Here is a 20,838-nt window from a genome sequence, read left to right on the forward strand (position 1 = left end):
ATATGGCAGATCGTAGCATGAAAGAAAGGATTCTAACTGCTGGACTCTCTGCAACAAAGCAAAAGGAGAAGCCTTTAAACAAAAAGATGACTGCTATCCTTCAAATTGATTTGGATGCCGGTGATTTGTTTGTTTAACGCTGAAAGTAGGCCTACAAAGCCCAGTTGCGATCTAGAAATCCTGTGGTGATATCTGGCTGACAGACGAACTGATTGACTGACTGACTAAATAAAATGGGAAACTAATAAAATAAAACTAATTAAATATAACTACAATAGCCTTAAGTCCATAAGTAAACTGATCTGTTATTTTGGAAAGATTATTACATGTGGAATTATTTTTGAACTAGGCTATTGAATTTTCTAAAGTGTTTTTTGTTGTAGGCCTATTGGATTTCTACAGACTGGATTCTTAATTTCACACACTGATGCCAAAGATTATTACAGAATAGACAGGTTTATAATTCTTATATGGTATCTATATGACACATAGCTCAACTTATTTGATTATCTAAATTAATTTCATTTAATTTATTAATTAAAAACATGTTCAATATTATTTAAGTTTCAACAGTGTCAAAATATGTTCTGTTATCTGAATGATTTTATAAAGAATTTTATGTTCCATGTTCTGTTATCTAATATAATATTCCATTACTTTTCCTTATGTTTTAGGTTTTTGCCATGGTATTGTTTCGGAACCAGTATCGCAATTATTAAGCTGGTATCAGTATCAAAGTCAAAATTTTGGTATTGTGACAAACCTGCTAGGCAGTAGGGGCTAGGTTAAAGTATGTGGACGTGAAAAAAAAAGGGGAAAGTGTTGTTATTATGCCTGAACTGTTATATGTGTGTTATATGTGTACACTTTGCTATCCCTAAATAAAAATGTAAAAAAAACAAACACCAATATTTACCTCATTGTCCCTCATTGATTTTCCCCACTCACAAAGCTCTGGCCGCCCTTCAGCGATCTGGCAAAAGAGTCTTGCTGCCTTCAAATGCTCCTTGTAAGCTCCTACTTCTGAGTGGAAAGTCGTAAATGCATCTTGTTGTTATTTTTGGTCAGAAATAACAATAGACCCTGAAACAGAAGTAGCTTTATTGGTGACTATTTTAGAAACCATGTGGTACAGAGCCACTTTGTGCTACAACGGCAAAATGAAGGGAAGAATGTTTGCATTAGTGCTGTAATTGATATTTTAAGTTTATTGGATAAAAGTTACGTGACACCTAAAATCATGTAAAATTTGACCTTCTCAGTCATATTTACCACTTTATTGGGTCGTTCAAGTGTGCTCTACCCGTAATTAAAATATTTCTAACTGCATTTGAAAGCAGCATCTGCTTGCTACTGTTATGTATGTTACTTCATACTACATATTTAATTTCATCACATTTATAAATGAACAGAAAGACAATTATCCCTTTTGAGTTTCATGCCCTACTACAGGATGAGAGATCAAAGGGGGGACCTACAGCTTGTTGCCTGGTGTTTCCCATACTGACAAATTTTGAGATTTGAACGCTGGATTGTGAGGAAAGCATATGTGGGGAGTAACACTGACAAGTTGGCTTCGGTAGAGCTGTGCTTGGCGCTGGCATAGCCCCATCCGGCTCAGCAACATCAGGATGTCCCAGTGAAATGCCCTTGTGAGTATAGCATAGAAAAATGGCTGTGCGCAAGAATTGATAGGATAGAAGAGCACCAGCAGCACCTGTGGGGACAAACAGATTAGCCCTTATTTTAGCTATCAGGAAAATACATAATGAAAATGTACTGAATTCAAAATCAAGAGTGAGTCAAACCTTTGAATCTGTGACAGTGATTAGTGGTTGGTGGAGAGTTGCAGACAAGCCATAGAAGGAGATGGGTGCTAGACATAAGAAGTTGGTGAAAATAAGAACAGCCATGCGTTTGGCCATGCTGGCATCACATCTGCTCGACTGGTGCTGGGGATTGTGCACCATACAGTATATGTGGAAGTAGCACAAGCATACCACTATGAAAGCCAAGACGTTGAGCATCAGGATAGAGACCACGTAAACTTGACCAGCAGTTGTCTCAGTATCCATAGGTAAGCAGATGCTCACCCTCTGGTAACTGCTCACACCAACCACTGGCAGCAGTGCTAGGATCAGACAAAGCACCCAACCAACAAGCATCAACACAGCCGCATGGCGTAGTCGCAGTTTCCTCTCTGGCCTCATTGCAAAAAAGATGGCATGCCAGCGTTGAAGGGTGATTGCAGTTAATGTGTAAACAGACAACTCGCTGGCAAAGATGGATAACGCCCCTGCTAGATTGCAGCCGGCTCCTGTCTGCCAGGCAATTGCGTGGTGGTAATATTGGGAGCGTGTGTAAAGGTCAACAGATGCAATGAGCAGCAAGTACATCCCCATACAGAAGTCTGCAAATGCCAAGTGACAGATGAGGAAACGGGTGACAGACAGCTTGTGGTGGCTGGTCAGCAAGACGAACATTACCAGGAGATTAGCCAGAATGGCTAACAGACTAACTACCCAGACAGACACCCTCAGGAATCCTTGGCTTATCACATCCTCACATGGGTTGAAGGCATCAGGAAGGGGGCTGCAGGGAAGCCCATGATCATCTGTGTTAAGTTCATTGCACAGTGCATAGTCAAAATCCTTGTCAGGACGCTCCGTAGCCAACTCCATGTAAAAGCCATCATTTTGACACTCATCCGGAGGACAAATGTAGCTGTTGTAGTAGTAATAATAGTGATATGGGTTGCCAGTGGTTTGGAGAGCATAGCTGTCTTTCAGATGTGGATGCTGGTAGTAGATTTTGTGTCTCCTATAACTCTGAGAGACAGTTCCAGAAGATTTCTGCAATTGTTGTCCCAAGCCAGCCCTGGTCAGGTTGCAAATAACTGCCTCAGTGTGTCTTGAGCACAGAAGGCAAGGATTATTCATCAGAGAATACCAAGTAATTAACTGCAAATTAATTAAATGCATATGAACTTTGAAGTTTGAAGTAAAATCATTATAAAAATTATTTCAACTAAAATGCATAAAAATGAATACCCCAAACTGACATAACTCTTGTGGAACATACAAACTCAATAGATGGGGGAAATGTTGTACAAAAAAGAAGAAGAACAAATACCAGAGGTAATCAAGTATAGCGTGGGAAACATTTTTTAGAGGACTTTCTATTCTCTTACTCACCCTCTCCATCTTTTCAACTTTTTGAGGCCACAGCAGTGGCTTGGGAAGGTCAATTCAGCACTCTGTAAATGGAGAAAGGCTCTAAGGGGGGGTAGTTTCTTGAGGGTCCAAGTGTTTTTAGCTTGGAGTTTCTCAATGGTCTCCAGTCCTATTGACGGCAAAGAGTTCACTCTGGTCTCTGAAAGGTCTCTGGGAAGACAGAGAGAGCAAAGCTGAATTTATATGGATACAAGGCTAAGGCTGTTCCTGTCTCCTGTTTTGGTTTACAGTCTGAGCTCAGTGTGTTTTGTAGGGGTAGATTTAGGATATTCTCTGATTCAGTAAAATACTAAATTATGAAAAAAATATGTCTAGCTGATTTGTGGTTTCTTCAGAGAGAACAGTAACAGAACAACGGTAATCCCTATCTAGCAAACACTGTATACTTTTCAATCACTCACAAGAGAGTTGGGCCATGAATCACGCCAGAAAAAGCAAATTCATCTAGTCTTTCCAAATCCACATTCCTGTGAAGATACCTGAGCAAAGGAGAATAGATTAAAGGCAGGGGAAAGTGGCAATATTTTGGAAGTTTTGTAATTGATATCATTCCTTAAAGTAATAATCCATGAAATTTTCATATAAATAAATGTCCGTTTTGCTACTCTCTATCACTGATTGATATAACACAATAGTAATCCAACCCTGTTCATGAAAGCTTTTACATTTGCTGTTCGAAGCCTGGTGTTGGGTCTGGTGCACAGGAAGTGATGCGTTTTATGTTTCCAGTTTATATGGAATAATCTACATCTACAGAAACTAAAATTTCATCAACAGAAAATCCAAGGAAAAATATGTCACAATAATGAACGCTTAGCACCAATGATGGAGACAAAATTTAAAAAACACCACAGCAATAACCGCTTGGCACCAAAGATGGAGACAAAATGTAAACACCACAGCAATGACTGCATAGCACCAAAGATGGAGACAAAATCAATAAAAGACAATCTCGTGGATTACCACTTTAAACTTTTGTCAACAACACAATACTTAAGAACTGCGTACACTTCCTCAAGTCTGCTCCCATTGAAGGCGTAGCGATGGATCTCTTTCAGGCCATTGCTATTCAACATACTACAAAAACACATTGTTATTCAGTTATAAATCTGAAGTACCTCAATCTCCATACAGTACCTATTGGGGCTCAAGTTGTCTGTCAGTGGCAGTAGGTTGTACTTTCCTGTGGCTGTCCCATGTGATGTAACATATTTAATACTTTGATGTGCTCATGTATGTAAGTAATGTCCACCTGGGATCACTTCGTCCACATTCTTTATCCAGATCAATATGCAAAAGGTTTATTCCTGTTATATGTTCAGATGTTCAGATATGCTTCATCAGACTGCCCTGAGCCTATATGATGATCACAACAATATGGCCAATATCATGAGGAAATAAATTAGGTATTTCAAAGGAAGACATTTCCAGAAGTGATCACAGATCAGCTGGGGCTGTGTACAGTTTACTGATATCACCTTAGATGATATCTGGATAATGAAGTCCTCAAAATGACCTCAGAGTTACGTCTCGCTGCCATTTGGGGCCTAGCTAGTAGATAATAGTAGCCCAGAGCTGGACTAATGTACTTATTATGGTAATGTCAAAGAAAAGCAACATTTGAGATACAGAGGAAGCAGAACTGTCAAAATCATACTTACATGGTTAGATCATTTTCAGATATTCCATTGAAAGAATTTGCAGGTATTACTTCTATGAAGATATTATCCACCATCTCCCTGTTGAGATGATATGGACATTAAATATTTCACACCAGACAATAAAGAGTAAAGTTCAGCTACTTTGACTAACAAATGAGATGTGCCATTAGGTACAGTATTCAAATGCTACATACAAGATAAACTCCTCTTGGTTGGATTGAATGTACTGTAGGGCAGGGAAGGAGGTGAGACCTGTGTTGAAAATACCACTGTATCAAAACAAATTTCAGTTAGCAATAATGGCACCAAAGAGTTAAATTCTAGATAGGAAACAATATAGCATCAAGCATATTAGCACCATTTATGTATGGTTTTCCTGTGAAAAACGTGATATACTTATGTAGACTAATGAAAGCAAATGAGATTTCACTTACAGATACTTTAAATTAGGCAGATCCTTAAATGCTTCTGGGTCAATGTGTGCCAGTGTTTTGATACTTCTTACTTCTCTGTTGGACACACACACAGACACATACACAAACACACAGACAGACAGACACACACACACACACACACACACACCCAAAGAAAAAAAATCTGTTTCACATGCCAGGTTTCAAGGCATTAGCTTCGAGTAGCTTGGTGACTTGTGAGCTGGCTTGTAGTTTCTGCAGTTATAAATGGCCACCCTAGACCACCACAGAGAGGCTTCCTCATTTTTTCTCAGAAAAAATACTTGTTGTGTATGTATTGAACAGTGCTTGGCGGATAAAGGTGCTTCTGATTTGGATTCTGAACCAAATTGTGGGACAGTGGCCAGTGCAGTACTAATGCAGGATAGATGCAGCATGATGGAGAACTACTCCAAGGGCTACTGCAGTGTTCATGGTGGCGCTGCTGGAGTGGCTTCATTTTAATCACAATCAAGTTGCAATGTTTAAAGGGTACTTACATGTGGGTTGCCCAGGGCAGGTTATGGAAAGAATGCCTCTCCAGAAGTCTTAAAGTCTCATCATCAGAGATGTAGCTGAAAAACAAATCAGAAACCAAAGGCTTCATTCTATATTTGGTTTCACAGACATGGTTTGCACTTAGGCATACAGTTTTTGTATTTTCAATAGATATTGAATAAAGATACTACTCTTGTACATTTTTGCCCTGCATTATTTTTTAAGTGGTTTGATAATGAGTAATCTTTGAGCAATTAGAAATATAAGCATATTTATATTCAGATATAAGAACCACTGAATAAACTGACAATCGACTTGAAAATAACACGGCTATAGCCAAGACATCTTACTTTTTTTTCTTGATCAATATATTACATTGTTATGTGAATCATATTGACACTATATTCTAAATAATTATAATCCTTGTATTCTTATTTTTTTCTGATTGATGACCACACTGTAAAAAATGTCTGTGAAATTAACAGTGAAGTGCTGTGAAATTATGACATCAAAAAAGTGTAAATAGAAAAACAATGAAGCAGTGTTTAATTTACAGTAATATTTTGTAAAATACTGAACCAAACACAACTGTTAATTTTAAAGTAAGAATATGTTAAAATAATCATATTTCTTTGTAGAATTTACAGATTACTGTAGTTCAAACACAGAAAAACTGTAAAACAAAAAGCAATACAATACAGTTAAAATTACAACTTGACAGTGTTAAAATAATGTTTTTTGTCAGGTAGTTTTTTTTTTATACAGAAAGAAACCGTATTACATTTTACAAATTCATATGTTATACTTTACAGATAAGAATATGTACAAATACAGTAAAATTATGTTAATATGAAGGGTTTAAAAAAACAGGTGATGTGTCTGTTTAGAATTGAGTAGGCCTATATTTAACAATATATCAGTAGGCTAGTAAAACTATAATAGTAGTAGGTCACTGTAAAAAAAATTGCATTACATATGAACTATTTTTATAGCCTCCCTGATAAAAGAACTCATGAGTAAGTGTAGCTAATAGCCAATGGATTTTAACCCTCCTATTGTGTTCCGGGCAAAATTGGCCGATTACAACTTTCTTCTGTGATAAATATGGTATATTTCATCTGACTGACCCAAGTCTGACTTCCCCATACATCCCCACACCACACCCAACCCTCCCCCCACCCATCCCACCACCAACAATCCCACACACACAGACACACACACACATGCACATACATACACACAGACGAGAGGGGCCTTTGTTCTCACACACAAACACACCTGCAAAGCTTCAGCTGTGATTCTGACCCAGACTTGACCTCCTATCATTCTTGAGCACCCCCTTACCCGCCTCATCATGCCACGGGAACCACACCTTCCAGACAAAACAATATAATGTTAGTTACGGGAACTTATCTCTTTCTCGTGCTTATGTCCCCACCCCCCCACAGGAATCACACCTTCCAGACAAAACGATACATACATTTTCTTGCAGATCTTATAAATAAAGTTTTCTTGAGGCCTTGCTCACCTCCCAGCCCCAGCAGCTCCCCTAACCCCCTAAGAAAGAGGGCGTAAAAGGAAGAGATGCCAGTTCTGTGCCCCAAGAGACATCAAAACTAGCCTCACCTGCCACAAATGCCATGCCTACGTTTGTAAAATGATCATACGATGCCACTCATGCTCATGAACACGCACGCACGCACACACACACGCACAAACACACACACACACACACACACACACACATATAAAGGTATGTTCATGTTGTTTTTAGGTTGAATCTATAAAATAATAATATATAATAAGTTGTCATGACTGTTCTTTCTGAATAAAATCACATCAGTCAGTTTTGACCAGAAACAGATGTTGCTTATGGCAGCCACCAAATGGGACTATGGTACCAATACATTTTTTTAGATGGTTTCAAAACAGCATCCTGGCTAAACAGATGCCAGCCTGTGATAATCCCTCAATATATTTTCCTCTGGTCTTAACTATAGTCAAAATAATACGTAAATTGTATTTCTTTTACTGAAAAACGAGTGGTATTATTACAGATAACTGAGGTCTATACACCATAAATTCCTAAAATAAGTGTAGAACTTGTAATAATGACTGGTGATGGAATTACAGAAATTTTATCTTTGTCTTCCAAATGGACATTTAGCTGCTCATCTGTTCCATAGCTGTTCATCAGTTCATTATTCTGTTTTTTTCATTACAGAATAATGTCAGTTGGTAATATTTATAGTGCCTTAAGGCCATTTTAAATGTAACAGTAATGATTTTCAATGTAAATTTTACATTCCCGCGAAAATAAACGCCTGTGTTTGAATTTCAAACTAGATGAGCTCTGCCTCGTCAACTCACTGAGCAGTAGAGTTTGTTTCTGTTCTTTCATTGGACTGCTTAATTATCGCGGGAGCAGCCATCTTGGCGAAGTTAACGGCTCGTAGTGTGCCGCGTGCGCCCACTGCCCAGTCTGCCAGCGCATGGAGCTGTGTGTACATGATGACATGGAGAATCACGATGTGTAGCACTGGTAAACTAACAATTTCTTTTCTTAAAACTTGAAATACATGACCGTTTGTTGTCAGAAAAATACTAGCTTCTGTTTGTGACCGAGGGTATATTTTGCAGTCATAATAATAACGCCGACTGACTGGGGTTTAATTAGTCTGGCGTTTCATGCTATGTCTGAACTCTTTCAGTTTCTTTTTTTCATGCTGTTGAGGAGCGGTGGTTTTTGCAGCGTCATCCGAGGAGGGTAAAAACTTAAAAAACCAGCGGTTTTGTTAGTTTGCTAAAAATGATTACCTGCCGTTTTTGCAGCAAAACACTAGAGACATTGAGGGGTTATGTGCTGCATTGTAGAGTTCATAGGAACGAACCCCATTGTTTTTTCAAATGTGTTGGCACTGACTGCAATCGGACATTTTCTACTTATGCAGCTTTTAAAGCTCATTTCTATCGGGTTCACAATGTGCCTGCACCCTCTGTTACTGCTACAGCCGTTGTTACAGATTTTAAATGTGCCATTTCGCTGTGTGAGCGCCAATTTCACACAGTGAAAGAACTTATATCCCACTTAAAAGAGCATATAGTGGAGGGGCGACCTGTGGCATGTCCAGTAACTGGTTGTAAAAATACGTTCACTGTGAAATCATCATTTACTGCTCATATGTCCAGGAAACATAGAGCATGTTCGGTGGATAGCATAAGTGACATGTACAGGGAAACTATTTCTCAGTCTTCTGCTGTCATTGCATGTGAAGATGCTTCCCAGAGCTCAAATGATGCAACAACAAATGAAAGCATTGAATTGCCACAGAATTTCAATGAGACCTTTCTTAGGAATGTATGTTTATTCTACCTAAAATTGCAAGGGCAGCTCCTTCTTCCAGCTTCAACAATACAGACGATTGTCGAAGAGATGCAAAATGTGCATGAGTTGGGACAGGATTACACTTTAAGTAAACTACGTTCACTTTTAAAAAATGACATGTGTCTAACAGATAATGCTATTGCTAAAATCTGTGATTGTGTGAAGGATTCAGATCTGTTCTCTGTCTGTCATCAGGGACCACTGAGAACAACATATTCAAGAGCTCAGACGTTCAAAAAGATGTTCAAATACATGGAGCCTAAAAAAGTTACATTAGGAAATGATGAAAATATGGCACAAAGGTTTGCTTACTACATACCTGTGAAACAAACAGTAAATAACTTATTAGAATCAGAATTATGGAAGAATTCAGTGTCACAACAGTCTTGTGAAACAGACTCAGATGATTTAGGTGACATAAGTGATGGACAAAACTTTAAGTCCAACCAGTTCTTCATTGAAAATCCAGGATGCCTGAAGCTAATTCTGTACGAGGATGCTTTTGAAATTGTCAATCCCCTCGGCTCTGCTAAGAAAAAACACAAAGTTGTTGGAGTATATCTTTCTCTGGCAAATTTACCTGCTCATGTGCGGTCCAATACTGATCACATGTCCCTTGTCTTATTGTGTGGAGAGAATGACCTAAAACAATTTGGAAGTGCTAAGGTTTTCTCAGAGATGTTAGTGGATTTAAAAGATTTGGAGGAAAATGGAATAACTGTAGGTGGTGAAACGGTCAAAGGGGCCCTGTATTGTATTGCTGGTGATAATTTGGGTTCACACAGCATTGGTGGGTTTACTGAAAACTTTAGTAGGTCTCAGTACTTTTGCAGGTACTGTGAAATCACGCGAAGTGAGTTTCAGAGTGATGATCCAAATGTATGTGGTCCACAGCGCACCCCTGAAAGTTACGATTCTGCTGTTGGTGATCTACAAGCTGAAGACAGTCAACACAGCAAAGGCATAAAGGTAAACTCTGTTTTCAATGCTCTGAAATCTTTTCATGTTTGCCAGCCTGGTCTCCCACCTTGTTTAGGCCATGACATATTTGAGGGTGTCTTATCCTATGATGTTGCACTGTACTTGAAGTATTTCATTAAGAAAAATAAATGGCTTACATATTCACTTTTGAACCGGCGCATCAAGCAGTTCAAGTACAAAGGATCTGATGCTCTCACAAAGCCATGTGCTGTCAACTCTGAGTTGTCCAAGCTTTCGGGTCAAGCCATTCAGAACTGGAATTTGTTAAGGTTGCTGCCTGTATTAATTGGTGACAAAGTGCAAAATCCAGAAGATGATGTGTGGCAGTTAACTCTCCAGCTTAAAGATATTGTTGATCTGATTTGTGCGCAAAATATTTCGTTGTCACAGGTAGCCTATCTTGACATTATAATCCAAGAATATTTGGAATCAAGAAAGTGTTTATTTCCTGAGAGTACACTAAAACCAAAACACCATTTCTTGCGGCACTATCCGGCACTAATTTTGAAATTTGGCCCCTTGATCAGAGTATGGACAATGCGTTTTGAAAGTAAACACAGCTACTTCTAGAGATGTGTCAGGCATTTGAAAAACTTTAAAAACATCTGCCTAACTTTATCCGAAAGACATCAGATGTTTCAGGCATATCTTTCAGCTGGGCCAGGATGCAGTCAGCTTCTGCAAGTCAAAGACAGTTGTACTTTTTACCCAAACCTTTACAGTGACGCAATTAAACATGCAGTGAGAGAGTTTGGCTTTTCAGAAAACAATACTAGTGTTTCCACAGACATACAGTATAAAGGTACATCATATAAAAAAGGGCATTTCCTTGTGTCAAAAAATGATGAGTCCATGGAGTTTGGAGAACTTCTCATTATTTTAATTCAAAATGATGCAGCTGTGTATTTTGTGATGGATATACATAAAGCTGACTATCATTCTGAATACCATCTGTACTCAGTGACAAAACAGAGTACAAGGTTGCAATGTCTTAACATTAACGACTTGGTAGATTTTTATCCGTTACCATCATACATTGTTGACGGGCACCAAGTCATTCCGCTGAAACACAGTGTGTTGTCAAAATAAACATGATCTTGGCCACTGTGGTGGAGAAACCATACTAAAAATGCACATGTATGCTTAGTAAAAATGATAAAGTGTAAATCCTCACTCACATTATATACTCAAAGTAGAGGTTCCTCTTATCTGTATATACTGTATGTACAGTGTTACTTGACTAAATGTCTAATTACTTTTGTCTTCTTTCATTTGTAATCTTGAAAACTGGTGTCATTCTTCCTTGATTCCAGAAATGACCGACTTGGAGCAAACATTTCTACCCATCACTGAGGTCTTGCCTGACCTTCCAGAGATGATGAAAGATATTCTAGAAGAGACCTTACAATCCCTTGGGGTGGAGACATATGATGATTTTCGGTTTATTGAGGAAGCCGATTTGCTGTCAGCGTTGAGGCCAATTCAAGCCCGAAAAGTCCTTGCTGCTTGGAAGCTGACATGTAAGTCAAGTATTGCAGTACAGGATGCAAACAGTGCCCAAAGTAGCCAGCATAAAAGATCAATCGGAAATATAAAAACATTCACATTGTGTTCCTGATATCTCTTTTTGTGTGTGTGTGTGTGTGTTTTTGCAGGCCAGACTCCTGAAACCAGCAGCTCATCTGTTGGTGCCTCGCCAGGACCTCCCGCATCCTTGCAGTCTCTTTCACCCAGAAGTTCATCCTCAACCTCTTCCAACAGCTGCCAAAGCCCTGATAGAGACTGGGTGGATACCTTTATGATACCGTGGGAGAAGTTCCCAGAGGAACTGATGCAGTCATTGGAGAGAGGAAAACGACCACGTCCACAAATGAGAAGGGAGATGGTCCGGATTGTGGTTTGTGAGATGATGCGAAAAAGTTCTTGCATAAGTAAAAGGATCTCTACTGAAGTTGCCAAAAAGATAGTGCCAAAATATCCAAAATCTCTGCAAGACATAATAGAGGGAGACGTGATTGGGCCAGGGTATCACTCTGTAGTCAAGCAATTGCAAAATAGGATAGAGAATGTGAAGCGATCTACGACCCCAAAAATAAGAAAACGAAAGCATCGCACTGATGAGTCTGACACAGACGAAGTCCCTCCAGAACAGAGAGCAGCAATCCAGGACACTTATGGGTGCATTTATTGGGATTTAAAATTCCTGCCCCTTGGAGAGACCCCAGAGAGCCAGCAGGAGAAGACAGAAAAACTGAAGATGATGTCTCAGCAAACTGATGCAAATCCAGAGGAGGTCAAACTTCTAATGAAGTCGACTTTCTACACACAGCGTAAACAAGTCAACCAGGGGAAAAATATAAAATACCTCCTGGAAGAGTGGCCGTTTTGGTTCGACGAACTTGGCATGGCAGTCCACTTCAAGGAACTCACTGGAATTGGGCTTAAAGAAACTTTCACACGGAATGTGGATCTGAAGGGGAAACGGCTCCTGAACTACATGAATACTGTTTGTGTGTACAAGAACAAAAAGTTCCTACAGGCTGTAACAAAGTTTAAAGTGATGAGGGGAGAGCTGAGTGGTTGCTCTGAAGACGTCAAAGAGATGGTGCTGCTTCTGCTGTCCTACTTTGATGAGAAGGAAGACGTGATGTTCTGTTATGTGGAAGACACATGCCTGGCAGGGGAAGTACAGATGGACCAAGTTCACTTGACTCCCACCATTGTTGTGTGTGGTAAGTTAAAAAAAATGTCTTTCTTGGTCTTTCTTCTCTCTTTTGTATTTCTCTATTCTTTCTTCCTTTTCTTTCTCTCTTTTCTGTCTATTTGGACACAAATTAATGTTGCACAATGTTTTTTGTTACTGTAAGCTCTTAAGGTTAGTCAAAGTGGCCTTAAAAGGCCTTACATTTCTCTCCCCTAAACCTGCACATACACTGATTTCTGTATTGATGGTAAGCAATTTAACTGACCTTGAAAATTTAAAAACAAATATGCTCAAATTGTTTTGTGAAATGTTTCAGGAAGACAAGTCTTGTTTTAATTTTGTTTGAATTATGTTTTTGTTGTTTTTTTTTTTTCTTTTTTGTTTTCTTTTTAGGACGATCCTGCTATTCTTCAAGACGGTTCATGCTGAGTGTGGATCGAAACACTGTACACGACAACATCCCCTCCTTCGTTTCTGCCCTGTGCATGATGTTTGGGAGCTATTATTGCTTCAACATCCATTACCCATCAGAGCTGGCTTCAACCCTGGAGTTTCTGCAGAGGTGTGTCTTTTTGGATTGGCTTTATCCAACATTTTCACTGTATCTCCTCTCTCTCCCTCTCCCTCTCTCCTCCCTCTCTCTCCTCTCTCTTTCTCCTCTCTCTTTCTCCTCTCTCTCCTCTCTCCTCTCTCTCTCTCTCTCTCCTCCTCCCCCTCTCTATCTCTCTCTCCTCCCTCTCCTCTCTCTCTCTCTCTCTACCTTTCTCTCCCTCTCCTCTCTCTCTCCTCCCTCTGTCTTTCTCCCCTCTCTCTCCTCCCTCCCTCTCTCTCCTCCCTCTCTCTCTACTCTCTCTCTCCTCCCTCTCTCTCTACTCTCTCCTATCTCTCCTCCCTCCCTCTCTCTCCCCCCCTCTCTATCTCTCTCTCCTCCCTCTCCTCTCTCTCCTCCTCTCTCCTCTCTCTCCCTCTCTATCCTCCCTTTCTCTCCTCCCTCTCTCTCCTCTCTCTCCTCCCTCTCCTCTCTCTCCCTCTCTCCTCCCTCTCTCTCTCTCTCTCTGCCTTTCTCTCCCTCTCCTCTCTCTCCTCCCTCTGTCTCTCTCCCCTCTCTCTCCTCCCTCCCTCTCTCTCCTCCCTCTCTCCTCTCTCTCCTCCCTCTCTCTCTACTCTCTCTCTCCTCCCTCCCTCTCTCTCCTCTCCTCCCTCTCTCTCTCTCCTCCCTCCCTCTCTCTCTCCTCTCTTTCTCCTCCCTCTCTCTCCTCTCTCTCCTCCCTCTCTCTTTCCTCTCTCTCTCTCTCTTCTGTTTTGAGGACTTTTATTATTAAGCTTATTAATATGCTTGAACTGTTCTCTGATTGGTTAATGGTTTGAATGGAAAAGTTTGAATTGACAGTATTCTCAACACTGAACAAAAGAACGGAAAAGTTAAGTTTTGTTTTCCAAAGTAGGACTCATTTGACTTTAAAAATGGTGCAAGAACGCTGTTTTACCTTTTTACTATTATAAGTGGCTTTAAAATAATAGCTTGAATAAGAAAATGATGATTGATGTGAAATCTTTTGTTGTTAATGAAGCTATTTTATTATTAATACAGTCATCTGTTTTTCTTCTATTTCCCAAGGTGTTTTTTCTCCATCAGCCCAGAGAAGGGAACTAAAGTGGAGAAGAAAAACACATCCCGTCTTCACGTGAACCCCAGAGTCCTTACCTTGATTCAGGAACTTTCGGATCACGAGTGGCGTGATGTCTGAATATGGACTAAACTCAGTAAGATTTATGGCATGTGATGATGTGCCCCACTCACAGTTTGAAGGTTTGTTTCAGCTTATTATCTGCTCAGTTCTTTAAGCTTAAGAAGCAAGTAAAAGTTTCAGACGAAATTGTTACAGAGTTTGTATGCAATTGTTACTGAGTTTTATTGCTCTTGTATTTCCTCATTTGCATGCCTGTACCTCAATTTGAAGAGCTTGTTTGAAGATATTGGTACATTTGTTCTATTTATTCTAATAAGGAAATGCAGTAATCCTTAAAGGGTGTTAAAAATTCTTACATTTATTCATAAAAAATATGCCCTCTCTTTCTCTATTTTTCTACTAAACTGCACTGCTATAAGAAGGCAGTCTGAAATCGTCTAAGATAGAAGTGTTCAATCTGCCTGTAATGTATAGAAACAGTTTCTATTTTTCACTGAGCAATAATCCGAGGCAATGAAAAATACTTTTAGACAGTTTTACAGTTTATATTTGAGATTGAGTCATAGAACAGGATTTTATGTCTTTAAACAATGTTTGTTTGGTATTTTTCAGTGAAATTGAATGGGATTAAATGTACAATAAGCTATTCTAATGTTTGTAAAGTACATATTATGAATATGTATGTTGAGAAATGACAGATGTTGTTCACTGCTTTGAGGTTAATAAATTCTTGGAAAGGCAAGTTATTATTGGAATTTTTTTAATCTTTCAGTACAGTAAGTCTTAAGGTATATCTAGCTTTGCTTTTCAATTTTTAGATGCTTAATCTGTGTACACTGGGTTACATTTTTCACATTTCTGCTAAAAGTCAAACATCTATAAGAAGGCAGTGCAGTTTAAATGAAATCGTCTAAGATATAAGTGTTCAATCTGCCTGTAATGTATAGAAACAGTTTCTATTTTTCACTGAGCAATAATCCTAACAGGCGATGAAAAATACTTTTAGACAGTTTTACAGTTTATATTTGAGATTGATATTAGATAGGAGTCAGAACAGGATTTTATGCCTTTAAATTGTAATGAATAAATTTTACAGAAAATTCAATTGCAGTATTTAGATGTTGCTTTCACTGTAAAACTCTTGTCATTAATACTGCAAAATACACTACATTATAAACAACTTTTGAGTAAAATTTGCAGAAAAATTCAGTAAAATGACAGTCTTATAATGAGGCTTTTACAGTTAAACAATGTTGTTTGTTTGGTATTTTTCAGTGAAATTGAATGGGATTCAATGTACAATAAGCGACAACTGTATGTAAGTCTTACTGAAAGAATTAGTTTAATAGCAGCGTGGTCATGCTAATTCAGCAGAAAAGGGCTGTTGGATTTACAGGTTTAAAATGTAAATTTTTGGTAAATTACAACAGTTTTAAACTGTAACATTTACAGGTTGTTCTGTAAAGTTGTTTACATTTTTACTGTATTTTTTACAAAATTATTCTGGCAACCACAGCTGCCAGTTTTTTTCCGTAAAAACAACAGGATTTTTTTTACAGTGCACGTTTTTTTAGACTGTGCAAACATTGTGCACATACCACACATACATGTTCAGTTCATTTCAAAAATAAATAAAATGGAGTTATAACATTACAACATAAAGAATAAATATTGTTTATTCCTCTTTGTAAAAGAGTTATGTTATGTATGGCAAATTATGCTATTTTAAAAGAAAATCTTACATGTGGGAAATGTTGAACAAATTGGCAAAGGCATCCTGAGGAATGGAAGAAAGTCTCGTCTCTACCATCCACCTGAAATGGGAATACACATTCTAGTGGGATTGATATTGTTTAGCCATAATAAAATAGTGATCCACAAGCTGAAATCATTGTTGAAAGATTTTTGACAACTTACACCTCCTCTGTGCTGGGATGGAAAACAGGCATGACTTCAACTCCGAAGCATGAAACACTATGAGTCTCCCATTCACATTGGCAGTGAACCGGGCAATATTCCAAATGAAGTGTGGCCTCAACACTTGTGATGAAGATGAAAATCAGGTGATGAAAATCAGGATTCATTGTGACACGCAGTTTGAATGCAGTGGCGAAGACTCCCAGGTTATGCACAGTGAGAAGGGAGGGGAAGGTATTCACTGGGCCATCCTGGATTTTGGCAACTAGTGTCAAGCAAGCCAGAATAACAAGAAGGACTTCTGGTCACAACTTTCAAAATAAAACCAAAGTACAGAAGAAAAGTAAAGAATGCATTTAAGGAGCAATTTGTAGTAAATGAAAGTACAGATGCTGTTTTTCTGTATTTTTGACAGATGCTATTTTTCTGTTTTTCATATTAATAACCATACTGGTCTATGCAAGATGCATACAGGGCTGCCAAAAAAGCAAAGAAAAAACTCAAAACTTATACCAGACAACTTGCAAGGGTTCTACTATCGTCCATTTTAACCCATTTTCAATACAGTTGTACTTAAAGGCTGTCAGGCAGCGGCCTCCTCAAATTTTTTTTTTAGTTCATAGGAGAACCCTTTTTGGCTCTAGGTAGAACTTTTTTGAAGGTTAGACTTAGAACTTTCTCAGATAGATTAATCTAGAATCCTTACCAATTGGTTACATCTGTATCTGTATCTGTATCTGTATCAGTAAGTGGTTACATCTGGAACTGGGGCTGCAACTATGATTATTTTCATAATTTTTTTGATAAACTGTTTAATCATTTAGTCTATAAAATGTCAAAAATAATGACAAATGCTCATCACAAGTTGCCAGTGCCCAAAGTGTCACGATCCAGCCTCCGTGAACCTGTCTGCTGGTTGTGGGTGTGTTTTGGTTTTGTCTGTCTGGCTATTCATTTCCCTTGCCCGCTCTCTCTCCACACCTGGTCTTCATCCACAATCAGCGCACTTGTCCCAGATCAAGCCATCACCACTCCTCTTCACTCCAGTATAAAGACGCTGGTGAGAGAGCCAGTCACTGCCGGATCATTGTGCCATACATGGTTTGTTGTTGTGCACACTTCCAGCTCTCTAGTTGTCTGTTCGCCTGCTTTGTTTGCCAGTCTGCCTGTTGCCAGCAGCTTTACGGCTGTTCTCCCTGTCTCCAGGAATGCCTGTTTGCCTGCCCGCCTCGTCTGCTCGCCAAGCCCCGCCAGCCAGCTCTCATCCTGGGAATCACCTCCACCTGGCTGCCTTCCCCACGGACTTCCCTCCCCAAGACCCCAGCTCAAACCACCAGTCTTCTTCTCTTCGTCACCGTGAAGCAGAGAATAAAGACTCGTGATTTTGACCTTACCTGTTTGTCCTGGTCTGCATTTGGGTTCAGCCTAGATTCCTGACACAAAGTGATGTCTTAGGCTGCGGTCGAATAGTCAAAAAAATATGTCCTAACTCCTATTCCTAACCACTTTTCCTTGACCTCGTTGGAAAACGTCATGAGGTCAAGGAAAGATGTGAAGGAGAATTCATAAGGACTTAGGAAAAGACAACCGCGGTGCTAAGAGAATCCGACTGAACTTACACTAGGCTACGTAATTATGCGACGGCGGATGTTAATGACGTGGGTCTGCCGTGGTGAAACTACAATGTTCCGGAGATGGACTACTAAAAGCGCATCTTAGATACTTCGCCCCGTGCATTCTTACCGTGTTGTTTCATGCAGGCTATATAAACGTGGACAACCCAGTGAAAAATATTGCTTCATCACCAAGGTTGGAATTGAAATAAAAAAGGAATATAGGCTACCAGTCACAAAAGTGAAACGAAGTGGTTGTCACATTGAGAATGGTTGCTCACGCTCACCCTCCTGTCCACTCATATTTATCGACATGAATCCCAATTAGTATGATTGTATGAAAATTATTGTTAAATTCATGCAAGATAGGCATAACTTGTTAGGCCTACAAATCTGCTACTGTACATATCATCATTCTTAAGTTTCAAACATGTTGAATTAAAAACATCATCTGGCTAAAAACGTCTCATATCCCTTTTTCTTGAAAGACAGACTTCTGTGTTATGGTTAATATGCTGATTATGATCTGATTATAAGCCTATGCATATAATAGCTTAAGAACCACCACACAACTCAGTAAACACCTTGAAAAATGACTTGATTGTGCTTTGAAGTTGTTATGGCTGATACAGGCCTTTATTAAGGCAAGGGTTTCAGCATCTGTGACTGAAGTAAAATTAATTAATGATATTCCTAAAGGCTGGCAATACAACAACGCTCAGAATGAAGAAATAACTAATGCAAACTGAGCATAGGTTACGCTACAACGTTAACTTCACTTTGATCATTTTACGACAGCAGCGTAACGTTCATAGTTCGCCTCTATGGGTTTAACATATTGTTGACAGTTCAAAACATATAAGCATATTAGCAAGTTATGGCATAAGATGGAACATGCTTAATAAGCAACGGTAACTTGCTTGATGATCTGCGTCCCTTGTCGGTCATGATCGTTTGTTTTCGTGAACGGCCGAATGGTGCGTCGTTGCTGCCGCAAAGAATTGTGGGACGGCATTATCTCCTTTCCTTTCGTAAAGGATGGTCCAGTGTATCCTATGCTAAAGGAGCTAAGTAAGGAAACATTGAAACACCTTTCCTTAGCATGTAGAGAATTCGAACAGCTCTTATCATGGCTGCCACTTAGGTACTTCCGGGTCATTTCACTCAGTTAGGAACCTTCCTAAGCAAAAAAGACTATTCGACCGCAGCCTTAGTCTTACCAGCATGCCAATCCCCCCAACCCCCAAATGTAATCGGTGATGGAGCAGATACAGACTGATGGTAGCGCTCCACTCACACCGGTCTCTCAAACTGCAGCCAAAAACAAAGCTGATGAAGGCCAGTTTGTTGTCATAACAACATAGTTGTTGTCGCACTCTGTTGTCATAAGTAGTATTGTCCCGCCTACATCGACCGTCCAATCAAGTATCTGTCGGTAACTGCCGGTGAATAGGCTTGCGTCATGACCCTTATGAATCGCCATGCAAACTCAAGGGGGATGAGGGAGGGGGATGCAGGGGGCTCCCAGATACATATATATATGCATATTTTCTCTGGGAAATATCCCCACATCACAGAAAAGGGGAAAATATATATATATATATGTATATATATATATCTATGTATATTTATTTTCCCCTTTTCTGTCCCGCCTACATCGACCGTCCAATCAGGTATCTGTCGGTAACTGCCGGTGAATAGGCTTGCGTCATGACCCTTATGAATCGCCATGCAAACTCAAGGGGGATGAGGGAGGGGGATGCAGGGGGCTCCCAGATACATATATATATGCATATTTTCTCTGGGAAATATCCCCACATCACAGAAAAGGGGAAAATATATATATATATGTATATATATATATATATGTATATTTATTTTCCCCTTTTCTGTGATGTGGGGATATTTCCCAGAGAGACCCCAGTTCCCCTCGTATCACCACACAACGCTCATGCTCCGTGTCATAATCCTCTAGGGATTGTCTCCCCAATAAGAAAGGGTATGTAGCTGAACTATTTTTTTAACACTCAATAATAAATTTAACTAATTAAATATAGCCGCTAGCAGTGATGGCTGGGATCATGGCAGTACAGCAGCCAGAGCTGAAACATGGAAGTTTGCATTAAGATTACTGTCAGTTTTGTCATATTAGGCTGTTGATCCATCAGGCTGCAAGCTATCAAGTTCTGATACTGAAGAATGCAATAGCAAGTTGAAATGTGTCCATATCCAACTTTGAATTGGCTTTACTGTGTTTAGCTGTACACTCAAAATGCTGCTGTTGGGCACAATCTGGTCGGATCTGTATGGAAATTGGTGTGCATGTTCCACATACAGGTTGGAACATAATTACCAAGTTTCATAGCGATTTGTAAAATTCTGTTTGAGTTGTAAGCCAAAATGTAATAGGCCACGCCCACTTTCAGAAATGACAACCAAACTTCAGATTTTGAGTAGAACATGGTCCTAGAGCATGTTTACCGAATTTTCTGGCCTTTGTGGCGCCCCCTATTGGTCAATATTTGAATGGCTTTGCACACATGTTCATTCATTATATGTGAACATGTCCAAGTTTCATGATGATTGGACCATCTATCACAAAGTTATAACAATTTATCTTATAGGGATCACGTGGTGACGCAGAGGAAGATGGCTGCTTAGGAAGTGAGCTCTGGCACCATCGCCACTCATTTTGTTTTTAAT

At 39.4% G+C, this 20,838-nt stretch overlaps 1 protein-coding gene across 1 annotated transcript; it reads right to left on the bottom strand.

Annotated features, from left to right (window-relative positions):
• Positions 1–1,802: 1,802 nt before the first annotated feature.
• On the bottom strand, positions 1,803–16,689 carry LOC144542280 (thyrotropin receptor-like). The gene is made up of 10 exons (XM_078287998.1): positions 16,523–16,689; positions 16,348–16,419; positions 5,847–5,921; positions 5,329–5,403; positions 5,089–5,163; positions 4,895–4,972; positions 4,242–4,310; positions 3,635–3,712; positions 3,195–3,383; positions 1,803–2,910 (listed from the first exon to the last, which is right to left on the bottom strand). Exons 1-10 carry the CDS (start codon positions 16,687–16,689, stop codon positions 1,803–1,805), a joined length of 1,986 nt encoding a protein of 661 aa, XP_078144124.1.
• Between the last annotated feature and the right edge of the window lie 4,149 nt (positions 16,690–20,838).

Source organism: Centroberyx gerrardi, chromosome 14, assembly GCF_048128805.1.
Source record: "Centroberyx gerrardi isolate f3 chromosome 14, fCenGer3.hap1.cur.20231027, whole genome shotgun sequence".
Lineage (NCBI taxonomy): Eukaryota > Metazoa > Chordata > Actinopteri > Beryciformes > Berycidae > Centroberyx > Centroberyx gerrardi.

Bases quoted from the DNA above. Each gene is read 5' to 3' on its own strand.
- LOC144542280 (XM_078287998.1), bottom strand. From the start codon at position 16,689: ATGAATCCTGATTTTCATCACCTGATTTTCATCTTCATCACAAGTGTT. The intron at 3,384-3,634 runs GTGAGTGATTGA...CTGTCTTCCCAG, and splicing joins ATTCATGGCCCAACTCTCTT to AGACCTTTCAGAGACCAGAG. The intron at 2,911-3,194 runs GTGAGTAAGAGA...TCTGTGCTCAAG, and splicing joins AAGTTGAAAAGATGGAGAGG to ACACACTGAGGCAGTTATTT.